This window comes from Prunus avium, chromosome 4 (assembly GCF_965620075.1).
Source record: "Prunus avium chromosome 4, drPruAviu1.hap1.1, whole genome shotgun sequence".
NCBI classification, from domain to species: domain Eukaryota; kingdom Viridiplantae; phylum Streptophyta; class Magnoliopsida; order Rosales; family Rosaceae; genus Prunus; species Prunus avium.
This window is the reverse complement of record NC_142287.1, coordinates 26,407,279-26,430,749: the sequence shown is the minus strand read 5'-3', so window position 1 is coordinate 26,430,749 and position 23,471 is coordinate 26,407,279. Positions and strand designations below refer to the sequence as shown.

The window sequence follows — 23,471 nt, the reverse complement described above, 5'->3', positions numbered from 1 at the left end:
AATTTAAAATATATGTTGACCCTTTGTTTGGGAAAAAGTTTGGTTCTGAAAATGTTATGGGTATCACATTTACGTAACGCATTGTGTATCATATTATGAATTTTGCTTATATTAGAGAAATGGATATAAATATGATCTTCTTAATATTTTTCATTTGAGAAATATAATGAATTTTTTTCAAGTAGAACGCTTGAGAAGTGTATGAAACATGTTATTCGGAAGTTTTCTTCTATTAGTGAGGGCAAATGTTAATGTTGTTATGTTATTTTATGCATGCAGACAGTTTCACTGCGTCGCTTAATATGGCCAGAGCATAATTTGGCAAGATAAAATAGTGCCTGAAGGATTTGAGACCAATTTAAAAAAACTAAAAATAAAAAAGCTATTGCCTTGATATTTTCAAATCGTGATTTATATTCTACTGTTTGTCGACAAATGTGGTGTGGTTGATGAAAGAGTAAAGTTTTTGTACACGAGAATTTGCCAGACCAAGAACTTTGGATGGGGTCTCAATTTGTCTTTCTGTTTGTTTTTTTCTTTCAACAAGAGCCTTTTTCTACCACATCTAGATGTCCTCATCATGGTGAACTTTGCCAAAACCCCAAGGGCTTTCTTTGGTCAAAAGATAAGAAAATGAAGATATTCAAAGCGACATATCTCTGTGTGGTCATTCCAATATCTTTAATTCTCAGTGGCAAACAGACAAATTCTCATATTAATAAAATTGTAAGAGGCACTTTTTTTTTCTATTTTTATAATAGCAAATTGTCATACAGAAAACATGCCAAACATAGACCAACAATGTCAAAGAATGTACAAAAGCCAATGGTAAAGAGAAGAGACACTCAATAATCTATTCACTCGTTGGAAAAGGTTTGACCATTTTGAGCAGCTATTAAGCCCCAATTCAATCCCCTTTGACCATTGAGCCATACCACTCCTTTCCAGTGAAATTTAGGTAATGAGAGACAATGACGAAATGGTTGTAAAAAAAAACTATCACACTCCTTGAAATAACTAACTAAATATGACTAAAAACTAGAAAGAAACAATCTAAAAAATAAATGAAAGAGAGCTACCAGTTGTGCTCACCTTGATTCCTTTTCCTTTATCTGGAATTGCAGAAACAAGGAATCAAAGTTCGTTCGATGACAAGTGATCGGTCACTTTGCGCAATCCTCTACCTGTAAATAATATGGTTCAAGTGAGCAAACAAATAATCCATTTGATCTAGCAAATCAAATGTACAGACCAACAGACCTGGTTCTTGAGCTCCCAAGAGTGAGCTCCAGATCATCTGATCCACACTCTTCGTGAATCCTCTCTCCTTCCCATGGCTTAACCAGCCCTGCTGTGTTGCATCCAAATGCAAACTCATCAGAAATCACCTCGGACATTGGAATGTCTGCGGTGTGATCAGAGCCGGCTGCAATGGCAGGTGAGCATGTCCCGCTTTGCCCCGGAGTCCACATGCGAGATCCACCACCAGCTGAAGCCTCATCCTTAAACCCAAATGGGTTCAAAGCGACAAGGCTAAATGTTGGAGAAGTTGGTCCATGGGGGATCCGAAGCCCAGCAAACCATTCTGGATCAGGAACAATCTGCCGTCCAGGGCTTGGTGGAGTAGAAGATGGCAGGAAGGAGTATTGCTGCCCACCCCACCCTGGGCGAGCAGACTGGTCATCCCAGTCAGTTTTCATTCGGGGTGTTCTGGCAGTTGGGGAGCTTAATGGAGGGGTAACAGGAGCACTGATAGAGCCACCATGGATGTAGAGATTCGGTAGTTTAGAAGAGGAGGCTGAAGAGGATCCAGATGAGAGGTTTTTGAGCCATGGGATAAGGGACCTGCCATCGGCATTCTGATTAGCAGCATAGGAAGATGATGCCGGGCTTGGGAAGGAAGAAGAGCCTGGGCTTGGATTGTAGGAAGCACAAGTACTCGGGTGGTAAGACGAGCATGGGCTAGCTAGTGTCGATCCACCCACCACGTCCATGCGTTCAGCAGGCTTGCATCCCTGCACACATTTGAAGATGATAAGTTGCACATAACCAAAAACAAAAATAGATAATGAGGTTCAAGAGTAATTGCATGAAGCCATAGTCAGAGGTTCATAAAGAACAAATTAGGCTGATAACAAAGCAAATACAGAAGAACCCTCATCTGTTTCAGTCTTAAATGTATGTCCATATTCATAAGAAAATGCATATACATATACATCTGTTGCTTGTGTTTCACCTAATACAACAATAAATTGCTCTGTCACGTAGTTATTTTCCCATTCTTCAGGGTCATATCAAGGTGCCAGCTTGGGCGCTAGCACCTACAGGCTACAGTTTTCTTTTAGGGAGAAAAGGAATATATCACTGAATCAAGTAATGATATCATATGCAGGGATAAGAGTCATAAGACACATTCCCAGTTGGTGGCAACCTTCATTTCTCTTGCAATACCGTGAGGACACCTAAGCAAAGTGATGTCCTAAAAATTTCAGGTATAACAGTCAACTATACCATTATCAGATCACTCTGAGTTGCCAGCCATATTTACTCTACTTCCCAAGCGATGTAAAATCCAAAGCAACCATGATACCTTCTAGAAACAATGTGCCAGCAACATCCTATGATGCAGAAAAGGCAGATGTGGAGGCATGAATCTAAAATTGAATTAATCAAGGGGAAAAATTGACCCCAAGTTGCTGACTTAACACCACTACCATGACTTGACTCCAAACCATAGTGGGAAAATTTCAACACCTAACCAGTATTGCCTCTAGGGGAACCATTTCAATTAACCAACATTTTCGATGGTTTGGTGACTGAACTCAATTACACATGTAAGGTGCAATTATATGTACACACCAAATTACTCTATATAGGCATTTTGTTTCCTTTCCATTGGAACTCTTGCTATTACCGTAACACCAAACGAAAAATAGTAGCTGGATTTATAAGCAATTTTGTTTAAAAGATAATAGAAAGCTTTTATTAAAGGTAGAGGAATTAACAAAGGATGTATAGTTGTAATGTACCATATAAAAACAAACAATGTGACTATGACTCTAAAAAGAGGAAGGTATTAACTTTTAATAACTGTGAGTTATGAACTTGTGATAAGAAACGAAATCTCCAAAGTGGAAAACTGAGCACAACCCAGAAAAGGCTCTGCCTGTGTTCTCCTAAACAAAGTAAAAGGTTACTAACCAAATCTATCAACACAGAAAAAGAGATCAGAGTTCACTAAAATGGCACACAAGTACCCCTCAAAAGCCTCGAATTTCCACACCCAAGTGGGTATTTTGGGCCGCAAATTTTGAAAAAGAAGAATTAAAAAGGGTATCTTCGTCGCCTCGAGATCTACGTAGTTACAGGGATTGCAGATTAACAGTCATCGGGAGCCAAAGAAATCACAGAGAGAATCTAGTGCTTCACGCGGAAAAGCGATCATACAAAGAAAGCAAAAGTAAAAGAAAGAAAGAAGAGCTAAAGGCTTAAAGCCAACAAACAAAATAACAGAGCTGACTAGACCTAACGTACACCGGTGACCGAATCTAACCCCACTGATTGTTTACCCCGGCTAATGTGCGCCAGGAACACTAGCGCATCTTAGCAAAACAGGCCGTTTTGCCTCGACTCCAGACAGCGCCCCGGCCAGCGTGGGCCGCCGCATCCGGCGTACGTTAGATACTTAATGCGCCACTAGGCAGCATGATCAAAATTCCTAACCAACCCCTGTTATCGTGCACCGCTCGTTCAGCGCATGTTAGCACTCCCGCTAACTGCGCCGTCCGCCGGAGCTAAAAGCCTAACGATAACTACTGTTCGAATTCAGCCATTTGTTTAAGTTTGTCTAAGAATCAATCAACCGCGGTAAAAATTTATCGGAAGAAAAGATATTGATAGTGTATACTGCTAATGAACAATTTAACAACGGTAAACTAAGAAATTGAGTTTTGTTTTTTTTCCTTTTCACCTTGCGGTAAGTGGTGCCGTCCGGTTCGACGGTCCAACCGGCCTCGTCGCAGAGAGCTTTGAGGACCTCATTATTGTCGCAGTGCTTGGGGAGCTTGTAGTTCCCGTACATTCTCAGACCGGCGAAGATCTTCGCCGCTATGGCTCTTCGCCTTCTCTCTCTTCTCTTGTTGTTCTCTCTCTCCTTCCACGTCGGCATACGCGTCCCGTACGTCATCTCCGATCAGTCTCTCGTCTCTGGAACGCCGCCCGCACCGCAACGACGCCGTTACGCGGGGAATGTGAGCTGAGAGCTGAGATGAAAGTATGTGAATTTGGAGCCTTCGGAACCTGAGAGAAGCTCCGGCACGGACGATAAGTTTGGGGGAAGAATTGGAGTGAATTCGACTCGGCCGGAGACTTGAATTTCGTGGAGGATCACTGAATCAGATCGGATCCTTGTGCGATCGAGTCGGGTTAGGAGGCTGACGGGAAAGCGGTGTCGAAATCGGAAGTGGAGAAGCTGTGTGTTTCTTACTTTTGATGAAACCCCGGGAAAATGAGAAGTGAAAGCAGCATGAAAATGTGTGGGGTTTGTATAAATGAGAGAATTTTGGGGAGGACTTGTATTTGGTCCTATTTAATCGTTATTTTACGACCCTGCCATTATTGCTCTCAGGCGGGAGAGAAAGGGAGGGAAGGAGGAGGGTATTTGGCTTTTTGGTCCATGCATTAGTTGAAAAAGAAAAAGAAACGCAAAAAAGGAAATATGGAAACGTACACATTTTTTCGTTGGCCAAATATTCTGAAATTTGATGGTGATTTTTACAATGGGACCCGTTTTGTCTGAGGAGGGAAAAAAATGGGGCCCTTTAATAATTTATTGGCTCATTGTCTTTAATTTTGTTTGAGTTGCGTACAAAAATGATAGAGAGAGAACGTGATAGTAGAACAGCAATATTCGTTAGCAGACAATTTGGATTATTGAAATATAATGTCGATTGCTTCTAGGATAGCGATACCTATACTATTGTTTTACTTACGTACCCTCCGAATCGAATATATTTAAAATTCTTTTATGTATTCACAAAAGAAGCTCGAGAGGTTACAAAAATGGTGTCAGTGTGATTAGGGTACAAAACAAATTTACTCAGCATCGGATCGGAGGGTAACACCTGGCAACTGCATGCACATGGCACTTCTCATACATGACAATTACGTCGACCCCAAAACGATGACGTTATAGGAGCGTTCCCTTCCGAGAGAAAGAAAAAAAAAACCGATTAAGCGTTACGGGAGATGAACCTAATTTTACAACCGTCTCTGTGACAAACGCTGCATCGCTCGACACGTGTCCAGGCTCTGCGCTCCGGCCCCGTAACCGTCCCTGTCTACGACAGTAAACCCATTCGTCGTTTTTGTATTCATTATTTTTCGTTTACAAATGAGCAAATAATCTTGCACGTGTCAGAGTCCGGCTCACGTGTCAGGTTCTGGGACCAGCCTCTGAGTATGCGTCATGCGTGGACAGCACTTTCACGTGGCCCCACGCCAACAACAACCACCCTGGGGGCCCCACTCTGTAACGGGAGCACGTGTAAAAATCAAGCTGAGAGACCAGTCCAGCGCTCTTCCTTCCTAGTGTTATTTTTCTTAAATTAATTTTTATTAATTAATTAATCTTATAAAAAGTATGCATTTGGAACAGTGTTACAAGTCCAAATCATTCATTCAGAGATTACATTTGATAATGATAAAACTTGCCGACCACTCTATTACCCCACTTATTAAATCCAGCATTTTGACTTGCAAAAGAGTAGTTAAGGGACAAAGTCAACCACCCCCCTAAATTAATATACTCATCATTCATTCATGCATCTCAGAGGGGAAGCACTGATCCTGGGATTTGGTCTCTAAACATTTTTAAAATATAATACCAAAGACAGTCTAGAGCTCAAGAGAACCCAACTGCTGTTTCTGAACAGAATATATGGTCGGTGAGATATGAGATTCCAGGACGCACTGGTGACCAGAGGAAGCAAGCAAGAACTTTGATGAAACTATGTTCATAAAACCAGTAAAAATGCATGCAAAAATGTAACTGTGTGCAAGCAAACCCAAATGTAAGACTGAAGGTGGTATACAAAATCTGTTGAGGGATTTAAGAATGTGTTAAGGATTTGTGGTTCATCCAAGATAACAGTTTCACATTAATATGGGGAAAGTCACCTTGGAGATATGCATTATTCTTGGCATCAGGTTGAGCATTGATCAAGACAAGGATATAGAATACGAAGCACCACATAGTCTCTTTAATCGAATTCCAGGACCTGTGCAAACCCGCTACGGAGGGTGAAAACTTTACCCAAATTGGGTTGGATTATTTCAGATCCCCCACATGTGCACCCTATATAAAAGGAACAAGGTTCAGAAGAAAAGGAGTCTAAATTGGAACCAAAAAAACGCAATGACTGAAAATAATAAGCCTCAACCTACCTTGAACAACGTTGTGCAAATCGTAAATTTGCCTCATGAAGTGGTTTTGCTTAGCCTCAACATCTCCTTGAGCAATCGACTAACAGAAGACTTTACTTCATCAGACACAACCAGCTGTGGAGGCACAGCATCCAGAGCATATAAAGTGATAGTATTCATAACATCAGCCAGAACCAAATTCTTGGCGCCTCCATTCCACACATTCTGATTCACAAAGTTGCATGACTGTTTTAAGACACATTTGCTACAAACCTGAAGGTGACCAAAAACACAAAACAACAAATTTATACAATATTTAAATTTATTGAGTGAAATGAAGTCAGTGTGAGAGCGAAAAACTAATAGGACAATTGACTCACAGTATGTTCTTGAATTTCAAAAAATTTACGCAATCTTTTAGCACCGAAAACACTCTTTCTTGCAAGGGAAGGACAACCAACAAGGGCCACCTTTTTCAAATCAGAGCCTGACAACCATCTGAAAACAAAATTTCAAGAGCAGATGGAGATTACTGATTAAGAGACTATCAAATTAAGAGAAATACCAACAAAAAATGAAAAAAAAAACTACACATTCCAAAAATAAATCAACTTGATGAAACCATGAAACCAAGAACTCATAAACTTGAATCCATAAAACTCAAATGTAAATCTTGATGTTTAAAGCAGGATGTCAGATTGTCTAAATGGTTCCCGTACTTCTTAGGGCTGCTGGATGGTGCACGTAGGAAAACGAAAAGATTGTTTGAAATCATCTTTTATATTCTTTCTTCCTAGGTCTCCACTGTACGATTTCTCAACTCAATCATCAAGCAGTACCAAATTAGTCTCACTAAAGACAATCTGGTGAAGATTAGACATTGTATGTAAAGTGTAGTCCTAAATTGGTAGTGAAATCACATAATTTGTGGTTTCTCCCAGTCAATGTGCTAGAAGATATAGCTCCCTATTGATCCCAATATACTTACATCATGGAGTACACTTTCATACTCATAGTACAGCCAACTGAATGCCAATCATGAACCCGTGGACTTCTAAAGAATTAGCATAGCTTCCTTGGCAAAAAAGTAGAACATTGACATAAACCTTTTCAAAGGTATGCAGATCGAAACAACGAATAGTAAATTGTGACATTCTCTACTTCTAATAACAGTGTATAAGTTACATATCCTTTGGAAAATTGAAAACTAAGAAGTGTAATAATGAGAAATGATGGAAATCCCCATAAGCTCAGTTCCGCGGCTAAAAATCTCCCATTATAATATAAATTGTGTCATTCTCTACTCTCTTTATAATTTACATATTAAAATGTTTAAAGCTTCAGCCGGAAAGATTCAGAAACAAAAGCCTTTCACTCATAGAGACAACTGAGACAATTGATTGCATTTGCATCATATGAGATGAATGCTACATTACCAGAAAACTGGGAAAAGAAAACCAATTTACCAGGAATTGAAAGAAACATTGGACAATAACTATAAAATGTAGACCTTCATAGTCACTTCTTTTTCCTCCAACATGAAAACACACAGAAGAAAATAGAGCTAAGAAATAAATCTAAAAAAGAATGGAATTAAAAACAGAATCATATAAAAATGCTTACTTTGCAATCACTTGGTTGTCTTTGGCAAACCTCTCCACCGCAAACTTTACAAAACCGCGGCCATAGCTATTGTTAAAGCAACTATAATCCAACCTACCCTCATTCACAGACAAGAAATTGGCATCGTTAAAGTACCCTTCTTTGTACAAATGGCTCACAACCACTTCCATATCCTGCGACAAAGCCTTAAACACATTTGATCGCTCTCTTGTCAACTCTGTCCATTTCCTTTCATCCCCCGCCGCCGCCTTATTTGTGAACAAGGCGTATAAGCTGACCTTAGCCTTAGAATTCTTGGGTTCGACTTCACTCTTCTTCGCTTTGTTTTCGCCATTCGAATTCAATTTCAATCTCTTTACCTCTTTCTCCAACTCCCTCAAGCTCTTCTTCAATGGGCTGTCTTCGGTTTCACCTTCGCTTTCGGAGTTTTCGGGTTGTGGTGATAGTTCTACGGCCTCTTTGAAGACAAGGTCTAAAGGCTTTCTGGGTTTGGTTTGGTTTTCAGTCTGGTGTGAGCTATAGATTCTCTGGAAGATGGAGGAGAATGAGAAAGGTTTGCGGGTTATTTGGGAAATGGAAAAAGGGTTTTGGGGTTTAAGGAGAGAGTAGGAGTGGTGGTGGGAAAAGAGGGCTCTGAAGGGAGACATGGGTGATGGGTTTTGGGGGTTTAGGCCTTGGAGGGTTTCGTTGGGGCATAATATAAAGCAAGGGGCTCTTGACTGACATACATCCCGTTGAAGAATTAAGATTTAAGTACTAAAATATTCCTTTAAAAAAAAACAAAAAATAGAGTGCTAAAACATTATATTTCTCACTGGTGATGAAATGGTAAAGAGATGAGCATGAAACAAGTCGTAAATTCCAATTCTGAGTTTCATGTACAAAAGCTTAATCAAATTGGCTACAGGGTGTAGAGTACACCCGAGTTCGAATCCCGCTCCCCGTAATTTATATTAGATTGAAGTAGATTATCGCTTGTTGACAAACAAAAAAAAGTGGGTTTGGACTTCTGGCTTGAGGAAGCCAACCTTTTGTCTATCTCTCAATTCAATATAAGAGCTCTGCTATTTCAAAGTTACAGAAGCTAAACAAAGTGGATAGGAAACTTATGCAACGGAAAACAAACAACTGCAAATAGGCTCATCTTAATATCAACAAAAAAAAGGCTACTAAATATTACAATTTTGATAACATAATACTTTTCGTCCAAAAGAAATAAAAGATAACAGAATCCTTCTAAAACCCAGAATTGGACTTTTCAATACAATTGTTGCAAAAGCTAGAAATTGCATCTCAGAAAAATTCAACTCGACAAGTCCTCGAACCCCTCTGAATCAACTCAAGTTCCTTGTCTAACTCCTCTCTTCTACACAGCAAATCACCAGCATAAATAGTCACCTTATTCAGAACTTTACCCTTCTCTAACAAATACTTCGCCGCTTCCATCTCATCAGAGTCTCCCTTGAATCCACTTATGGTGATACTCTTGAGGTGGGCGGACAAACAAACAGGCACGGTCTCTGGTGTATTCCATTCATGGTTGAAGTATTCCGCTGAGTATTCTTCATCCTCCGAGTATTCTTCATCCTCTGAGTATATAGTACACGCACCCTGACACTAAAAGAATGAATGAAATGAGCACAGTTAAGAGCTGCATGTTAGTATCACGCAGCAAAAGGGGAAATAAATCTTACTTCATTATGTTCTAAGACAAGATATTCCAAATTAGGCGATCTCTTGAGCAGCTCTGTTAGCAATTCCCAATCGTAGCAATTATGAAGAACCAGCTTCAATTCGCTCAAATTATCAAAAGCAGGCACACTACAAGCCTTTGTAAAAGATAAAGTATCGATCAAACATAAACTCTTGCAGAAAATAAACATTGCTCGTGCACAACATACTATTTCAAATCATAAATTGCCAAACTGAAAAACAGGCTTTCAGTTACAAACTATGTCTGGTACACATAAAGATTAATATGATTGAAAGATAGGGTAAAAGGAAAGGAAAAATGCAAGATGCAAGGATGGTGCATCCCTAGTATAGTTTATATCATGGAAGGAAAGGTGCACAACGTTTTCTCATTTGTTTTGTAGGTGTTAGGGTTCTTTATATGATTACAGTTCTATTTCTTCATTTTCGTTCCAAACCTAAACCAAATTACTAAATTCATTTCTTTCATTCCTTTCTTTTATCCAACTCTGAAGGGATTTAAAAGATGGGCCTGTATGCATGCCTCACAACTCCAATTTTCCACATTACAAACAAAGGGAATACATACCTTTCCTTCCACTCTTCCGACCACCCCTACTTTCTTTCCTACAGTCCTCTCTACCAAACAATATGAAAGGAACAAGTCAGGGCATGCTTACCTTCAACGAATGAGCTGAAAGAGACAAATATTTAACATTGGAAATTCCTGCCAGAAGCGCACTTGAAAGCTTAGAGAAGTCGAGCTGTAAACACGAATCATGTGAATAGAGATTAACAATGGCTTTGACCAGGGACTTCGCATTCTTCACAATGTAATTTGACAAACGACCCTCCCTGACATCAAGTTTTTCAAGCTTTGGAGCATTTATAGAAAAACTGTTCTGAGGAGAACAATCTTCACCACGTAAACTTAATCTTAATGTCTTCAATTCAGGCGCAGAGATGTAAACATCTGCATCATGTCCAACAACTCCATCTATAGTCAAATCTTCAAGTACAGGGCAGCAAGAAAAAAACTTTTCCATTGATTCATCATCAGGATAATCGACTGTAACATGGAGGAACTTGAGACTTGGGAAACACCCTGACTTAGGAGGAACATATCTAAGACAATCTGAATTTAGCTTCAAAACCACCAGTGTTTTGGACATGAAAAAGCTTTCAGGCAACTCAAAAATCTGGTAATCGGACTCGGAGTGAACACGAAGATCAAATTCAACAGCATTACAGTCAATAGCAGTGCGAATCCAACCATCAATACGAGAGAAATCCTCAACACCGGAACAACAAAGACGAAATTTATGAATGTCGGCTGAGTCACGAAAGGAAAGTACACGATCGACAAACATCGAGAAAGAGTCATCCCTCTCTATCCAGGGATCGTATTCGTCGTCGAAGTCTTGATTGAGAACAGAAGCCCATATGTTCTTCCATCTTGTAGACAGAATGCTGGTTCTCACAGCAAGTTTCGTTGGAAGGAAGGAAAGTATGTGACAAAGAACTGCATCAGGTAATTCACTGATCCAATCTTTAACTACTGCTTGCGGCTTTGGCTTCTTTTCCAGTATGAGAGGCTTTGACTGCGAACCCATTTTTGTCACTGTACATTTTGATGAAAAATTAAAAACAAAAGGCAAAAACTCCTAATGTAGGCATGCAATTCTGTTAATTGATCTTCAAAAATATCATGAAATTCTAGTTTCTAGAGAGAAGTTTTTCAAGGGATCCAAACAGCCCAAAGAAGAAAATAATCAATGGAACCAGTTTTGGGAAACTATATTCTACCTAGAATTAGCAATTGAAAAGAAAGATTATATTTTCTTCACTGATAAACACCGCAAAAGGAGAAAGACTTGAATTTTCTATTTAATCATGTCCCTGTTTTCTCGGTAACCAAACAGATGGTAACGAAGCCAAAGGGTTACGAAGAAAAGTACCTGTAACGTTGTGAGTTGGTCCAGTATTTTTGATTGTTGAGAAACCGCGGGGAAAGCTAATGAGAACAAGAAGAGCATCGAAACGACAGCGTTTTAGCAGTCTCTGCTGCACCTATGAAGTGCGAACCTTCCAGGCTTCTTTCCAATCCACTGTTTCAGAAAACTCACCCTAAAGTATTGCTCATTCTCTCTCTCTCTCTCTCTCTCTCTCTCTCTTTTTTATTTTTTGGTTTAATTTATTAATTTATTAATTAATTTACCTTTTTGATTTCTTTGGTTGATGTGGGGTACAGACGGAGGGGCCTAGCCTCTTGGGCTTTTTTCTTTTTTGGTTTTCGTGATGTTGTCTGAACCTCTTTTTTCTTTGAGAAATTTTTCTGGACAACATATAAATTTGACTGTATCAACGGGGTCTAATCCAGTGGATTGCATACGGGTGATTTAAGGTTCAAAACTTACCACGCCTTAGTAGTGCATGTGTAAGAAACTATTATTCTCCTTATAATTTAGACAGTCACTTGTATTAAAATAAATAAATTTGACTTTGCCAAAAAACTTTTTATTTTTAAAACTGTTTATGTTTGCAATTGCTAGCCTATGTGTAAACATTGTGGTTTTTATGCTAATTTGCTAGTCTTCATAACCACTCCCAATTGAATCTTATTTTATTAATAGGAGTTTGGTTTTTGTGTTATTTTACTTGTCGGAGGATGATTTTAATTTGGAACCTCTCTCAACAAAATGGAAATAAATATATCGCTAGATCAATAGCTAATTTGTAGATTTGGTTTGTTAATTGTTTAAATACAAATACAAACACAAACAGGAAAGGTAATTCTGCGTGTTTACACTTGGCTCCTAAATGATTTGTCATGAGGTACTCCTCCATTGCAGATTAACCATCTTCAAAGAAGCTAAACAAGTGGATAAGAAATTTATTCAGTGGAAGAAAAATACTGCAAATAGATTCATCTTAAGATCAACAAACAAGTTTCTTAAATTTGCAACTTTCAAAGCAGAATCCTTCTAGGACAGAATTGGACTTGCAAAATAAAATCGTTATAAAAGCTAAAAATTGCATCTTGTATAAATTCGATTCTTTCTAAAACCCAGAATTGGAATTAGTAAACATAATCGTTGTCAAAGCTAGAACCTGCTTCTTCGATAAATTCTACCTGGCAAGTCCTTGAACCCCTTTGAAACATTGAAAATTCCTTGTATATCTTCTCTTTTGCAGGCAGAAAATCACCTGTATAAATAGTCATCTTACGCAGAACTTCACCATTCGCTAACAAATACTTTGCCGCTTCCCTCTCATGCAGGTGCCCTTGGAATCCCCTTATGGAGATAGTCTTGAGGTGTGACAGCAAACATATAGGCACAAAGTCTGGGGTATTCCATTTTTCAGCATTGGAGCATCCATCCTCTGAGTATTCTACCTTTGAGGATCCATCCTCTGAGTATTCTTCGTCCGAGCATATACATTCTTCGTCCTGACAATCATTTAAAAGAATGAATGAAATGGGAACCTTATAGATCTGCTGTTGATATCACATAACATGAGTAGAAATACATCTTACGTTTTCATGTTCTAAGAATAGATGTTCCAGATTAGGTGATCTCTTGAGCAACTCTGTTAGCAAATCCCAGTTGTAGCAATCATGAAGAACCAGCTTCAATTCGTTCAAATTATCAAAAGCAGGGACACAACAAGCCTTCAAAACAGATGAAGTATTCATCAAACATAAGTTGCCAAAATGGAAACAGGATTTCAGTTACGAACACTATGTTTGGTACAAAGAAAAAAAAAGATCGATAAGGAAAATCGTAAAAGAAATAGAATAGAGTGTTGGCATATTACCATGGGTCCAGCCCATGATGGAAATGGTCCAGTCAAAAGGAGACTTGTTACGTGGTGTTTGGAATATCGTAGAGGTTTCTGGAGTTGCACATGCTTTCGGTGTATGGGTTCTCTCCCTAGTGAAGGATTATCTCTTGTAATGATGGTGTCTTTTGTAATGATGGGAAGACATCATCATATGCCTTTAATGATGATGTCTTGGGGAGCCTTCTCTTTGCTATACGTGGGTTGTTTTGAAGATAAAATTCAGCCCTCTTTCACTTGCCTATATAAAGGGCATGCAAGTGTGCATGCGTGAGAATGAGAGATAGAGTTGTGTTAGTCTTGTGTGCTGCACCAGAGTTGGAGAAGCCGAGAGCAAGAGAGAGAAGTGAGAGAACGCCATCCAAACAGCCACCAGTATTCCACTCCAATTTTGTGAGAGAGAGAGTTAATTGTGTACCACTCCAAGTGTGTGTGAGTGAGGTAAAAACAGGAGAGTATAGTGTGGTGTCATTGTACTTTCTCTGTGTGTATCATCAAGCCCTGGGCATTGGCTTGGTAAGATCTTTCTTGTTGTACCCATTATTTGTTATAGTGGAAGAAGTTTATATTGCTGCCCCGTGGATGTAGCCATTACCGAACCACGTTAATTTTCGGTGTTCTTTATTTTTCTGCTTATATTGTTGTTTGAGTTGTGAAGATCCCCATTCTAGCACTAACCGATCCTAACAAGTGGTATCAGAGCCGGAAGCAATTCCGCGCCGTGAATAGTGCCATGAACAGTGCTGTGAATAGTGCCATGAATAGTGCTCATGAACAGTGCCGTGAATAGTGCTCGTGAACATAGTGCAGAATGGAAGGAAGCTCTATGATCAAACTCAACAACTCCAATTGGGTGACCTGGAAACCAAGGATGGAGGATATTCTTTACTGCAAAGACCTACATGAACCAATTGAAGGTGCAAAGGCCAAGCCAGCAACAATGTCTGATGCCAAATGGACAAAGTTGAACCGTAAAGCTATCGGCAACATTAGACAATGGGTGGATGACAGCGTGTTTCACCATGTGTCTAATGAAACAGATGCGCACTCTCTTTGGGAGAAGCTTGAATCCTTGTTCAAGAAGAAGACCGCAGCCAAGAAAGCCTTTTTGATCAAGGAGCTCATCAATATGAAGTACAAGGATGGCTTGAGTGTGACGGAGCACCTGAACAACTTCCAGAATCTGGTCAACCAATTGGCAACTATGAAAATGACGATTGACAGTGAGTGGCAAGCTTTTTTGTTGTTGGGTTCCTTACCAGATAGTTGGGAAACCTTTGTGGTGACTGTAAGTAACTCTGCTCCCAATGGTGTTCTTACTGTAAATAGTGTTAAAAATAGCATGTTTAATGAAGAAACAAGGAGAAAAGTTTCAGGGATCGAAAGCAGCCAGGTACATGTGACAGAAAACAGAGGAAGAAGCAAGAGTAGAGGGCCAAGAGGTTGTGGAAAGAACCCAAGTCGCTCCAGATCAAGATTTAGAGGAAGCTGCCATCATTGTGGCAAAGAGGGCCATATGAAGAAGCATTGCCGTGCATGGAAGAAACTGCAAAACAAAGGTCACAACCAAAGGAGAAATGAAGGCGACAACCAAAAGAGAGAAGAAAGCAACAACACCGCAGCAGTCTTAAGCGGCAATGAAACTGAGATTCTCTCTGTTGAAGAATGCCTAAACATGGGTCATCATGATCAAGGCACCGAATGGATTTTTGACAATGGCGCTTCGTTTCATGCCACTTCCGAAAGAGAGTTCTTCAGTACATACAAGGAAGGAGATTTTGGCATAGTAAAGATGGGAAATAATAGCTACTCCAAAATTCTTGGAATTGGTGATATCTGTCTCGAGACTAATCTTGGATGCCAGTTGCTGCTGAAAGATGTGAGACACGTTTCAGAGCTGCGTCTCAATCTGATATCTGTTGGTGTTCTTGACCGACAAGGTTTTGAGCATTATATTGGCCAAGGAAAATTAAAGCTTACCAAGGGCTCTATGGTGATTGCTAGAGCAAATCTTTGTAGCACCTTATACAGGTCATATGCCAAAGTCTGCAAAAATGAGTTGAACCCAGTGGAGGACTCTTCACCAGAATTGTGGCACAAGAGGTTAGGCCACATGAGTGAGAAAGGCCTACAAGTTCTGGCAAAGAAGTCTCTTATTCCCTTTGCCAAAGGTACGCATAAAAATTCCTGTGAGTTTTGTTTATTTGGAAAACAACATAGAGTTAGTTTTTCTACACCATCTACAAAGAAAGAAAATTTGTTGGAACTGGTTTACTCTGATGTGTGTGGTCCCATGGAAGTGGAGTCACTAGGAAGGAATAAATATTTTGTTACTTATATTGATGATGCTTCACAAAAGGTTTGGGTGTATTTGTTGAAAACCAAAGACCAGGTGTTCCAGACATTCCAGGAATTCCATGCCATGGTAGAGAGAGAAACCAGGAGATCTCTCAAGTGTCTCCGCAGCGATAATGGTGGAGAATATACATCTCAACAATTCAGAGAATATTGTGCAAAGCATGGCATAAGGCACGAGAAGACAGTTCCTGGTACTCCACAACACAACGGTGTAGCTGAAAGAATGAACCGAACCATCATGGAAAAGGTCAGGTGTATGCTGAGGACTGCAAAGTTATCCAAGCAGTTTTGGGGTGAAGCCGTGATGACAGCCTGTTATCTGATCAACAGATCCCCATCAGTTCCCTTGGGCCTTGATGTTCCAGAAAGAGTGTGGACTAGAAAAGATGTGTCTTACTCTCATCTAAAGGTGTTTGGATGCAAGGCGTTTGTGCATGTGCCCAAGGAGCAAAGATCAAAGCTAGATTACAAGGCCACACCGTGCGTCTTCCTTGGTTATGGTGGTGAAGAATTTGTCTACAGATTGTGGGACCCAAAGGCAAAGAAATTCATAAGAAGCAGAGATGTGATTTTTTATGAAGATCAAACACTAGCAGACCCTGATGAGAAGGCTCAACCTGAAGCTGTGATTAAAGAGGCTGTTGACCCATTAATTTCAGATAGAGAAGCACATGGTGACATGCCAGAAGAAGCTGCTGAAGGGACATCAGAGATTATTGATCAGGGGGAGCCTGATCATGAAGAGCAAAATACTGATCAGGGGGAGCCTGATCAGGAAGAGCGAAATGATGAGGAACTTGATCAGGGGGAGCATTCAGCCTTACAAGAAACTGAAGCTCAGCCTAGAAGATCCACCAGGAATAGACATCCAACTACCAAGTATCCTTCATCGGATTATATCCTGCTGACAGATGATGGAGAGCCCGAGACGTATAAAGAGGCCATAGATCACAAAGACAGTAACAAATGGTTGAAGGCAATGGAGTCTGAGATGGATTCCTTATTGAAGAATGATACTTATGAGGTGAAGCTACCGGAAGGGAGAAAGGCACTCAAAAACAAATGGGTATTCAAACTGAAAAAGGATGAGCAGATGACAAAGTACAAGGTAAAGGAATTGTAATTCTCAATTACTGAAAGAATAGTTTGTACAAGCTTTATATTAAATTACAATGATGAGCTGTCAAATACAGCTGTATAAGATTAGTTACAGATGGCTAACTAACTAACAAACGATTTACTGCCTTTAGCCCCCCTCAAGCTGAAGGGAGGAGAACGCACTGTGAGCTTGGTGCGAAGAAGAGAATGTCTGGCAGCAGATAAAGGTTTGGTAAAGATATCAGCAAGCTGATGTTCAGAGGAAACAAATTTAATAGACAAGAACCTTTGTTGAACCAACTCCCTTGTAAAGTGATAATCAACCTCCACATGTTTGGTCCGGGCACTAAACACTGGATTAGAAGCAAGATGAATGGCAGATTGATTGTCACACCAGAGAAATGGAAGAGAAGGTAACTGAAAACCAATGTCTTTGAATAACTTGGACAAATAGAGCAACTCAGCAGCAGTCATAGCCAGACCACGATACTCAGCTTCAGTAGAACTGCGAGACACTGTCGGTTGTTTCTTAGCTGACCAGGAAATTAAATTTGAACCAAGAAAGATACACCACCCACTGGTAGACCTCCGATCAATAGGACAACCAGCCCAATCAGCATCCGTGAAGGCTTGCAAACCAAGAGAACCCTTAGTAAACCAGACCCCCATGTCAATAGTGCCTTTGAGATAACGAAGAATTCGTTTAACAGCACCCAAGTGATTTGAACGAGGCTGATGCAAGTGCTGACAAACAAGATTAACAGCATAGGATAAGTCAGGTCTAGTCCAAGTAAGATACTGAAGGGCACCCACAGTAGAGCGATAGAAAGTAACATCTTCAAGAATATCCCCAGAATTATCCAACTTGGAAGAACCAAGGGGAGTAGAACAAGAAGCAGCCCCAAGAAAATCTGTCTTCTTGAGAAGATCACAAGCATATTTAGTTTGAGAAAGAAATAGACCTTGGGTAGATCGTGTGACCTCCAAGCCAAGGAAATAGTGTAAGGGACCAAGATCCTTAACTGGGAATTTGGCACTGAGATGAGAAATAAGAGAGGTACAAGCTGTGTTGCAGTTTCCAGTGACCAAAATATCATCAACATAGACCAAAACAAGAACAAGAGAAGCACCACTTGACTTAATGAAAAGAGAAGAATCTGCCTGAGAAGATCGAAACCCCAGAGAAACCAAGGCTTTGAACAATTCATCATACCACGCCCTAGGGGCCTGTTTTAAGCCATACAAAGATCTATTGAGCTGACAAACAAAATGAGGCCTAGTAGGATCAGCAAAACCAGGGGGCTGAGACATAAAAACATTTTCCTTCAAAAAACCATGAAGGAAAGCATTACTCACATCTAATTGATTTAAGAACCAATCATATTGGACTGCCAGAGAAAGAAGAAGTCTGATCGTAGTAGGTTTAGCCACAGGGCTGAAAGTTTCATGAAAATCCAAGCCTTCTCGCTGATGATACCCCTTAGCAACCAAACGAGCCTTGAATTTGTCAACAGTACCATCAGGTTTAAACTTAGTGCGAAAAACCCACTTAGAACCAACTAAATTCTGAGATGGAGATGGAGGGACCAAAGTCCAGGTTTTGGTTTGGTCCAAAGCAGCAAGTTCACTCTTCATGGCCTCAACCCACACTGAATGTTTAGCAGCTTGTTTATAGGTAGTGGGAGTGGGAGGAAGAAGGGCAGCAGAATGTAAAGAAGAAGGCAAGGGATGTTTAGTGGCTGTAAGAGCTTTAGGTTTAAAAATACCATGTTTTGATCGAGTGATCATAGGATGAGTGTTTTGAACAGGGATAGAAGAAGAAGGAACAGATAATGAAGATTGAGAAGGGGAGAAACAGAGGGCACAGAAGAGGGAGGAGGTGAGGAGGATAAGGACAATAAAGGAGACTGTGAAGGAGAAGAAGTGACCACAGGAAAAGTGAGAGGAATGATAGGAAAATGTGAAGAAATAGAATCAGAAGAGGAAGAAGAAACAGTAGCATGAAAAGGGAAAATAGATTCATGAAAAGTAACATGTCTAGATACATAAAGGCGATTTGTAACAGGATCAAGACAACGATACCCAGAATGATTAAGACTGTAACCCAGAAACACACAAGATAAACTCTTGGGATGTAATTTGGATGGACTATAAGGTTTTAACCAAGGAAAACATTGGCAACCAAAAATTTTAAGGGAATGATAATTGGGTTTGGAGTGAAATAGGAGTTCAAAAGGAGAGAGGTGAGAGGAGGTAAAAGGTAGGCGGTTGATAAGGTAGAGGGCAGTGAGAAAGGCATCAACCCAAAACTGAAAAGGAACTTTAGAAGCAGCTAACAAAGTTCTAGCCAATTCAACTATGTGCCTGTGTTTTCGCTCTGCAGCACCATTCTGCTCTGGAGTGTGAGGGCAACTTAATTGATGAACAATGCCCTCTTGATTAAGAAACTGCTGAAAATTAGAACTTAAGAATTCCCCACCAGAATCACTCCTGAGTATCTTGATTTTAGAGTCCAACAGGTTTTCCATTTTAGCCTTAAAAGTCTTGAAAATACCAAAAACATCAGATTTGAACTTCATGGGATAAATCCAAGCATACTTGGTAAAATCATCCAAGAAAAGAACATAGTATTTATTTCCTGAAACAGAATGTACAGGACTCGGACCCCAGACATCACTATGTAACAATTCCAAAGGCTTGGTAGTCTTAGAGCCTGAACCATGAAATGGAAGTTTGGATGCCTTTCCTAGCTTACAAGCAGAACAGAGTACATTTGTAGCAAATGAACCAGATAAAGGTAGGTTATTATGACTCATGACTTGCCTAAAAACAGAAGCATGAGGATGACCTAATCGCTGATGCCAAGTGAGCAAATCACATTTATTTACCATAAAGGAAGAAGCAGAGCAACTGGTCTTGGCAGCAACAGAGTCAACACCAGCAGTCAACTTGTACATACCCTCCTTAAGTGGACTGCGGTAAAGCATCCTCTGTGTAACCAGATCCTTAATGACAAATTCAGAAGGATAGAGAGTTAGAGAACATTGATTATCCTCTAAGAACTTCTGAACCGATAGTAAATTCTGAGTAATATGAGGAACATGTAAAATATTCCGAAGAGAAAAATCAGCAGAAGGAGTAGTAATAACAGAAGAACCAATATGCGATATAGGTAAGCAGTTACCATCTCCGACTTGCAAAGAATCAAGACCCGAGTAAGGAACAGAATTTTGAAGATGACTGTTATCAGCAGTAACATGAGCGGTAGCCCCAGTGTCCATAATCCAAGAGGCAGAAGGAGGCTGGGACTGTGGATTGACATAATAGCCTGAGTACTGAGACGAGGACTGTGAAGAGGAAGTCTGATTGAGAAGACGACCTAGCTTCCTGCAAGTGGCAGCGCCATGACCACGCTTGTTACAGAATTGACAAATAATAACTCCATGAGAGGAGTGGGAAGCATCAGAAGAAAATGGAGAAGAATGTGAGTTGGATGAAGATCCGCCATGAAAAAATTGAGACGGTGCACGAGAAGAGGATCCAAAAGAAGAATTTTGCGTCCAAGAAACAGGAGGTGTTGGAAGCAATCCACGAGAGCCCGAATTCATAGGGCGAGACTGAAATTGGGCCTGAAATTGAGGTTGACCAAAGGAGGATTGGCCCTGACCAGGACCTCTGTGCCTAGAATGTACATGAGATCCACGACCTCTGTGTTGTGGAAAAGCAGCATAAGCATGAAATGGTTCATGAGTGACTGGCAGAGAAGAACAAGTCTTGCGATGTAGGATCGCAGCTTCACGACCAAGCAAGAAACCATGAAGCTCATCAGAAGACACTAGGTCACTGCGAGTTTCAATAGAGGTCACAAAAGAATCATACTCTTCAGGAAGACCAGCCAGGATGTAAGCAACAAGATCAGAATCAGTGAGAGGTTGGCCAGCCGCGCCCAAGCCAGCAGCAATTTCCTTCATCTGCTGCAAATACGTGACCATAGACAGATCACCTTTAGTGAGGGTTTGAAGACGCGAGCGCAATTGATGAATGCTAGCACGAGAAACACCGGCGAAGCGTTTCTCAAGAAGTTCCCAGAGAGCACGCAAGGTCTCAATGCCCATAGTATGAGAGAGAAGATCAGAAGATAACGTGGAGATAATCCAAATCATCAGGCTTTGATCTTTATCATACCAAAGATCAAAGGCTGGATTCTCAATGGTGGAACCAGTAGAATCAAGAATTGTGCGAGGAGGAGGAGGCTCAGCACCAGTAACGAGACCGAGCATCTTGAATTTGCGAAGAATTGGGAGAAAAAGATTCTTCCAGAGCAAATAGTTGTTTGCCTGAAGTTTGATCGGAATCATGCCGGAAATATTCTGAACAGTAACAGTAGTGAAAGCTGGAAGTGAGGACGGTGCAGCAGGAGAAAGAACAGGACCACCAGCAAGCGGTGGCGTTTGACCTGAAGAAGCATCAGAAGCCGCCATGGAAGCAGAGAGGAAGAAGAAAAATTAGGGTTTGAGAAAGGAGAAAATAGCAGAAGAAAGATTGCGGAAGAGAGGATCGAATGGCTTTGATACCATAAAGGAATTGTAATTCTCAATTACTGAAAGAATAGTTTGTACAAGCTTTATATTAAATTACAATGATGAGCTGTCAAATACAGCTGTATAAGATTAGTTACAGATGGCTAACTAACTAACAAACGATTTACTGCCTTTACAAGGCTCGCTTGGTAGTGAAGGGTTTTGGTCAAAAGAAAGGCATTGACTATGACGAAATTTTCTCACCAGTGGTGAAGATGACCTCTGTCCGCGTTATCTTGGGTATGGTAGCTAGCATGGATCTTGAACTTGAACAACTAGATGTGAAGACTGCATTCCTCCATGGAGATTTAGAAGAGGAGATTTATATGGAGCAGCTTGAAGGGTTTAAAGTTAAAGGGAAGGAAGACATGGTCTGTAAGCTGAAGAAAAGTCTATATGGACTTAAACAAGCTCCAAGGCAGTGGAACAAGAAGTTCGACTCATTCATGGTGAGTCATGGATACAAGAGGACAGTTGCAGATCCATGTGTCTATATCAGACAATTGGCGGGAGGTAAATTCATAATACTACTGTTATATGTTGATGACATGTTAATTGTTGGTCAAGATGCCTCTATGATTAGGAAGCTAAAAGAAGAGTTGTCCAAGTACTTTGACATGAAAGATTTAGGACCAGCAAAACAGATTTTGGGCATGCGTATTGTTCGTGACAGGAAATCCAAGAAACTGTGGCTGTCACAAGAGAGGTATGTTGAACGGGTGCTTGAAAGGTTCAACATGAAACGAGCCAAACCAGTGAGTTCACCTCTAGCAAATCATTTCAAGTTAAGCAAGAAGTCATGTCCAAGTATAGATGTAGAAAAGGAGAAAATGGCTTCTATTCCTTATTCTTCTGCTGATGATCTTGATCGCCAACCCATTTTCTATGCGGCAATATCAATCTTAACGTCTTTAGTTCAGGAGCAGATATCTTGAAATTCAAAACATCATCTGATCCAAGAAGTCCATCTATAGTCAAAAGTCCATCTATAGTCAAATCTTCAAGTACAGGACAGAAAGAAAAAATCTTTTCCATCGAATCATTAACAGGATATTCAACTCTGACATGGAGAATCTTGAGACTTAGGAAACACCCTGACGCAGGAGGAGCATTGGTAATACAATTTGACCTCAACTTCAAAACCACCAGTGTTTTACACATGAAAATGCATTGGGGCAACTCAAAAGCCAGGTCTTTATCTGTTGTTTCAAAACAAAGATCAAGTTCAACAACATTATGCTGGATAGCAGTTCGAATCCAACCATCAATACGAGCGAAATCCTTACTACCACAGTAACAATGAAGACATAATTTTTTAATATCTGATGAACCACGTAGGGAAATCACACGATCAACAAATGTCAAGAAACCAGCAGAGGTAGACTTATCTTTCTTTCTGTTGAAAAAATAAGACTTGGCTTCTACATATTTGAAGTCTAGGTTGGGAACAAAAGCCCATATGTTCTTCCATCTTGTAGAGAGAATGCTGGTCCTCACAGCATATTTTGTTGGAAGGAACGAAAGGATGTGACAAAGTACTTCATTTGGTAATTTACTGATCTTGTCTTCAACTCTTGCTGGAGGATTTGACTTCTTATTTGGTATCTTCCCACCCATTAGTAAGAGACCCTTTACCCTCGAACCCATCTTTATGTCTCTGTGCATTTGGATAAAATAATTAATTAATTAAAACTAAAAACTCCTAATTTTTATGTCTCTGTTCAGTTACTTAGAAACATTAAACTATTCATGTATGAAGAAATATGAAATTCTATTTTCTAGGGAAAAGCTTTTCGATGAAAACAGACAGACCCAAGAAAAAAAATCATCAATTAACATTTTTCCGGAAACCAT

General features: G+C 40.1%; 5 protein-coding genes and 1 non-coding gene across 8 annotated transcripts in view; all 6 read right to left on the bottom strand.

The window, feature by feature from the left end:
- Positions 1 to 715: 715 nt before the first annotated feature.
- Positions 716 to 4,643, bottom strand: LOC110757589 (BES1/BZR1 homolog protein 4). Of its 2 annotated transcripts, XM_021959250.2 has the most exons (3): positions 3,971 to 4,640; positions 1,261 to 2,015; positions 716 to 1,184 (listed from the first exon to the last, which is right to left on the bottom strand). In XM_021959250.2, the coding sequence occupies exons 1-3, from the start codon at positions 4,184 to 4,186 to the stop codon at positions 1,181 to 1,183; spliced, it is 975 nt and encodes a 324-aa protein (XP_021814942.2). In that variant the 5' UTR covers positions 4,187 to 4,640; the 3' UTR covers positions 716 to 1,180. The 2 variants fall into 2 exon arrangements, with proteins under 2 accessions (XP_021814942.2, XP_088107921.1); XM_088251795.1 differs by lacking the exon at positions 716 to 1,184 and having other exon boundaries at positions 1,239 to 2,015; positions 3,971 to 4,643.
- A 1,151-nt stretch (positions 4,644 to 5,794) lies between these two features.
- LOC110757556 (craniofacial development protein) lies at positions 5,795 to 8,766 on the bottom strand. The gene is made up of 4 exons (XM_021959209.2): positions 8,047 to 8,766; positions 6,804 to 6,921; positions 6,445 to 6,696; positions 5,795 to 6,355 (listed from the first exon to the last, which is right to left on the bottom strand). Exons 1-3 carry the CDS (start codon positions 8,691 to 8,693, stop codon positions 6,478 to 6,480), a joined length of 984 nt encoding a protein of 327 aa, XP_021814901.1. The 5' UTR covers positions 8,694 to 8,766; the 3' UTR covers positions 5,795 to 6,355; positions 6,445 to 6,477.
- Positions 8,767 to 9,175: 409 nt separating this feature from the next.
- Positions 9,176 to 11,909, bottom strand: LOC110757554 (F-box/LRR-repeat protein At4g14103-like). Of its 2 annotated transcripts, none has more exons than XM_021959207.2 (4): positions 11,697 to 11,909; positions 10,419 to 11,359; positions 9,741 to 9,875; positions 9,176 to 9,657 (listed from the first exon to the last, which is right to left on the bottom strand). In XM_021959207.2, exons 2-4 carry the CDS (start codon positions 11,349 to 11,351, stop codon positions 9,340 to 9,342), a joined length of 1,386 nt encoding a protein of 461 aa, XP_021814899.2. In that variant the 5' UTR covers positions 11,352 to 11,359; positions 11,697 to 11,909; the 3' UTR covers positions 9,176 to 9,339. The 2 variants fall into 2 exon arrangements, with proteins under 2 accessions (XP_021814899.2, XP_021814898.2); XM_021959206.2 differs by having other exon boundaries at positions 9,176 to 9,663; positions 11,697 to 11,906.
- A 760-nt stretch (positions 11,910 to 12,669) lies between these two features.
- LOC110757546 (F-box/LRR-repeat protein At4g14103-like) overlaps positions 12,670 to 23,471 on the bottom strand; it is a 96,092-nt gene continuing 85,290 nt past the window's right edge. Inside the window, exons 3-4 of the mRNA XM_088251711.1 lie at positions 13,277 to 13,411; positions 12,670 to 13,189 (exon numbers count right to left, since the gene is read on the bottom strand). Of these exons, the coding sequence (XP_088107837.1) occupies positions 12,818 to 13,189; positions 13,277 to 13,411 (507 nt within the window). The 3' untranslated portion in view covers positions 12,670 to 12,817. The remainder of the gene's footprint in view (positions 13,190 to 13,276; positions 13,412 to 23,471) is intronic.
- LOC148295119 (uncharacterized) lies at positions 19,857 to 21,742 on the bottom strand. Its single transcript, XM_088251712.1, has 2 exons — positions 20,222 to 21,742; positions 19,857 to 20,042 (listed from the first exon to the last, which is right to left on the bottom strand). Exons 1-2 carry the CDS (start codon positions 21,516 to 21,518, stop codon positions 20,002 to 20,004), a joined length of 1,338 nt encoding a protein of 445 aa, XP_088107838.1. The 5' UTR covers positions 21,519 to 21,742; the 3' UTR covers positions 19,857 to 20,001.
- LOC148295120 (small nucleolar RNA Z247) lies at positions 20,831 to 20,969 on the bottom strand. Its single transcript, XR_015835591.1, has one exon. It is a non-coding gene; the product is annotated as a small nucleolar RNA Z247 (small nucleolar RNA).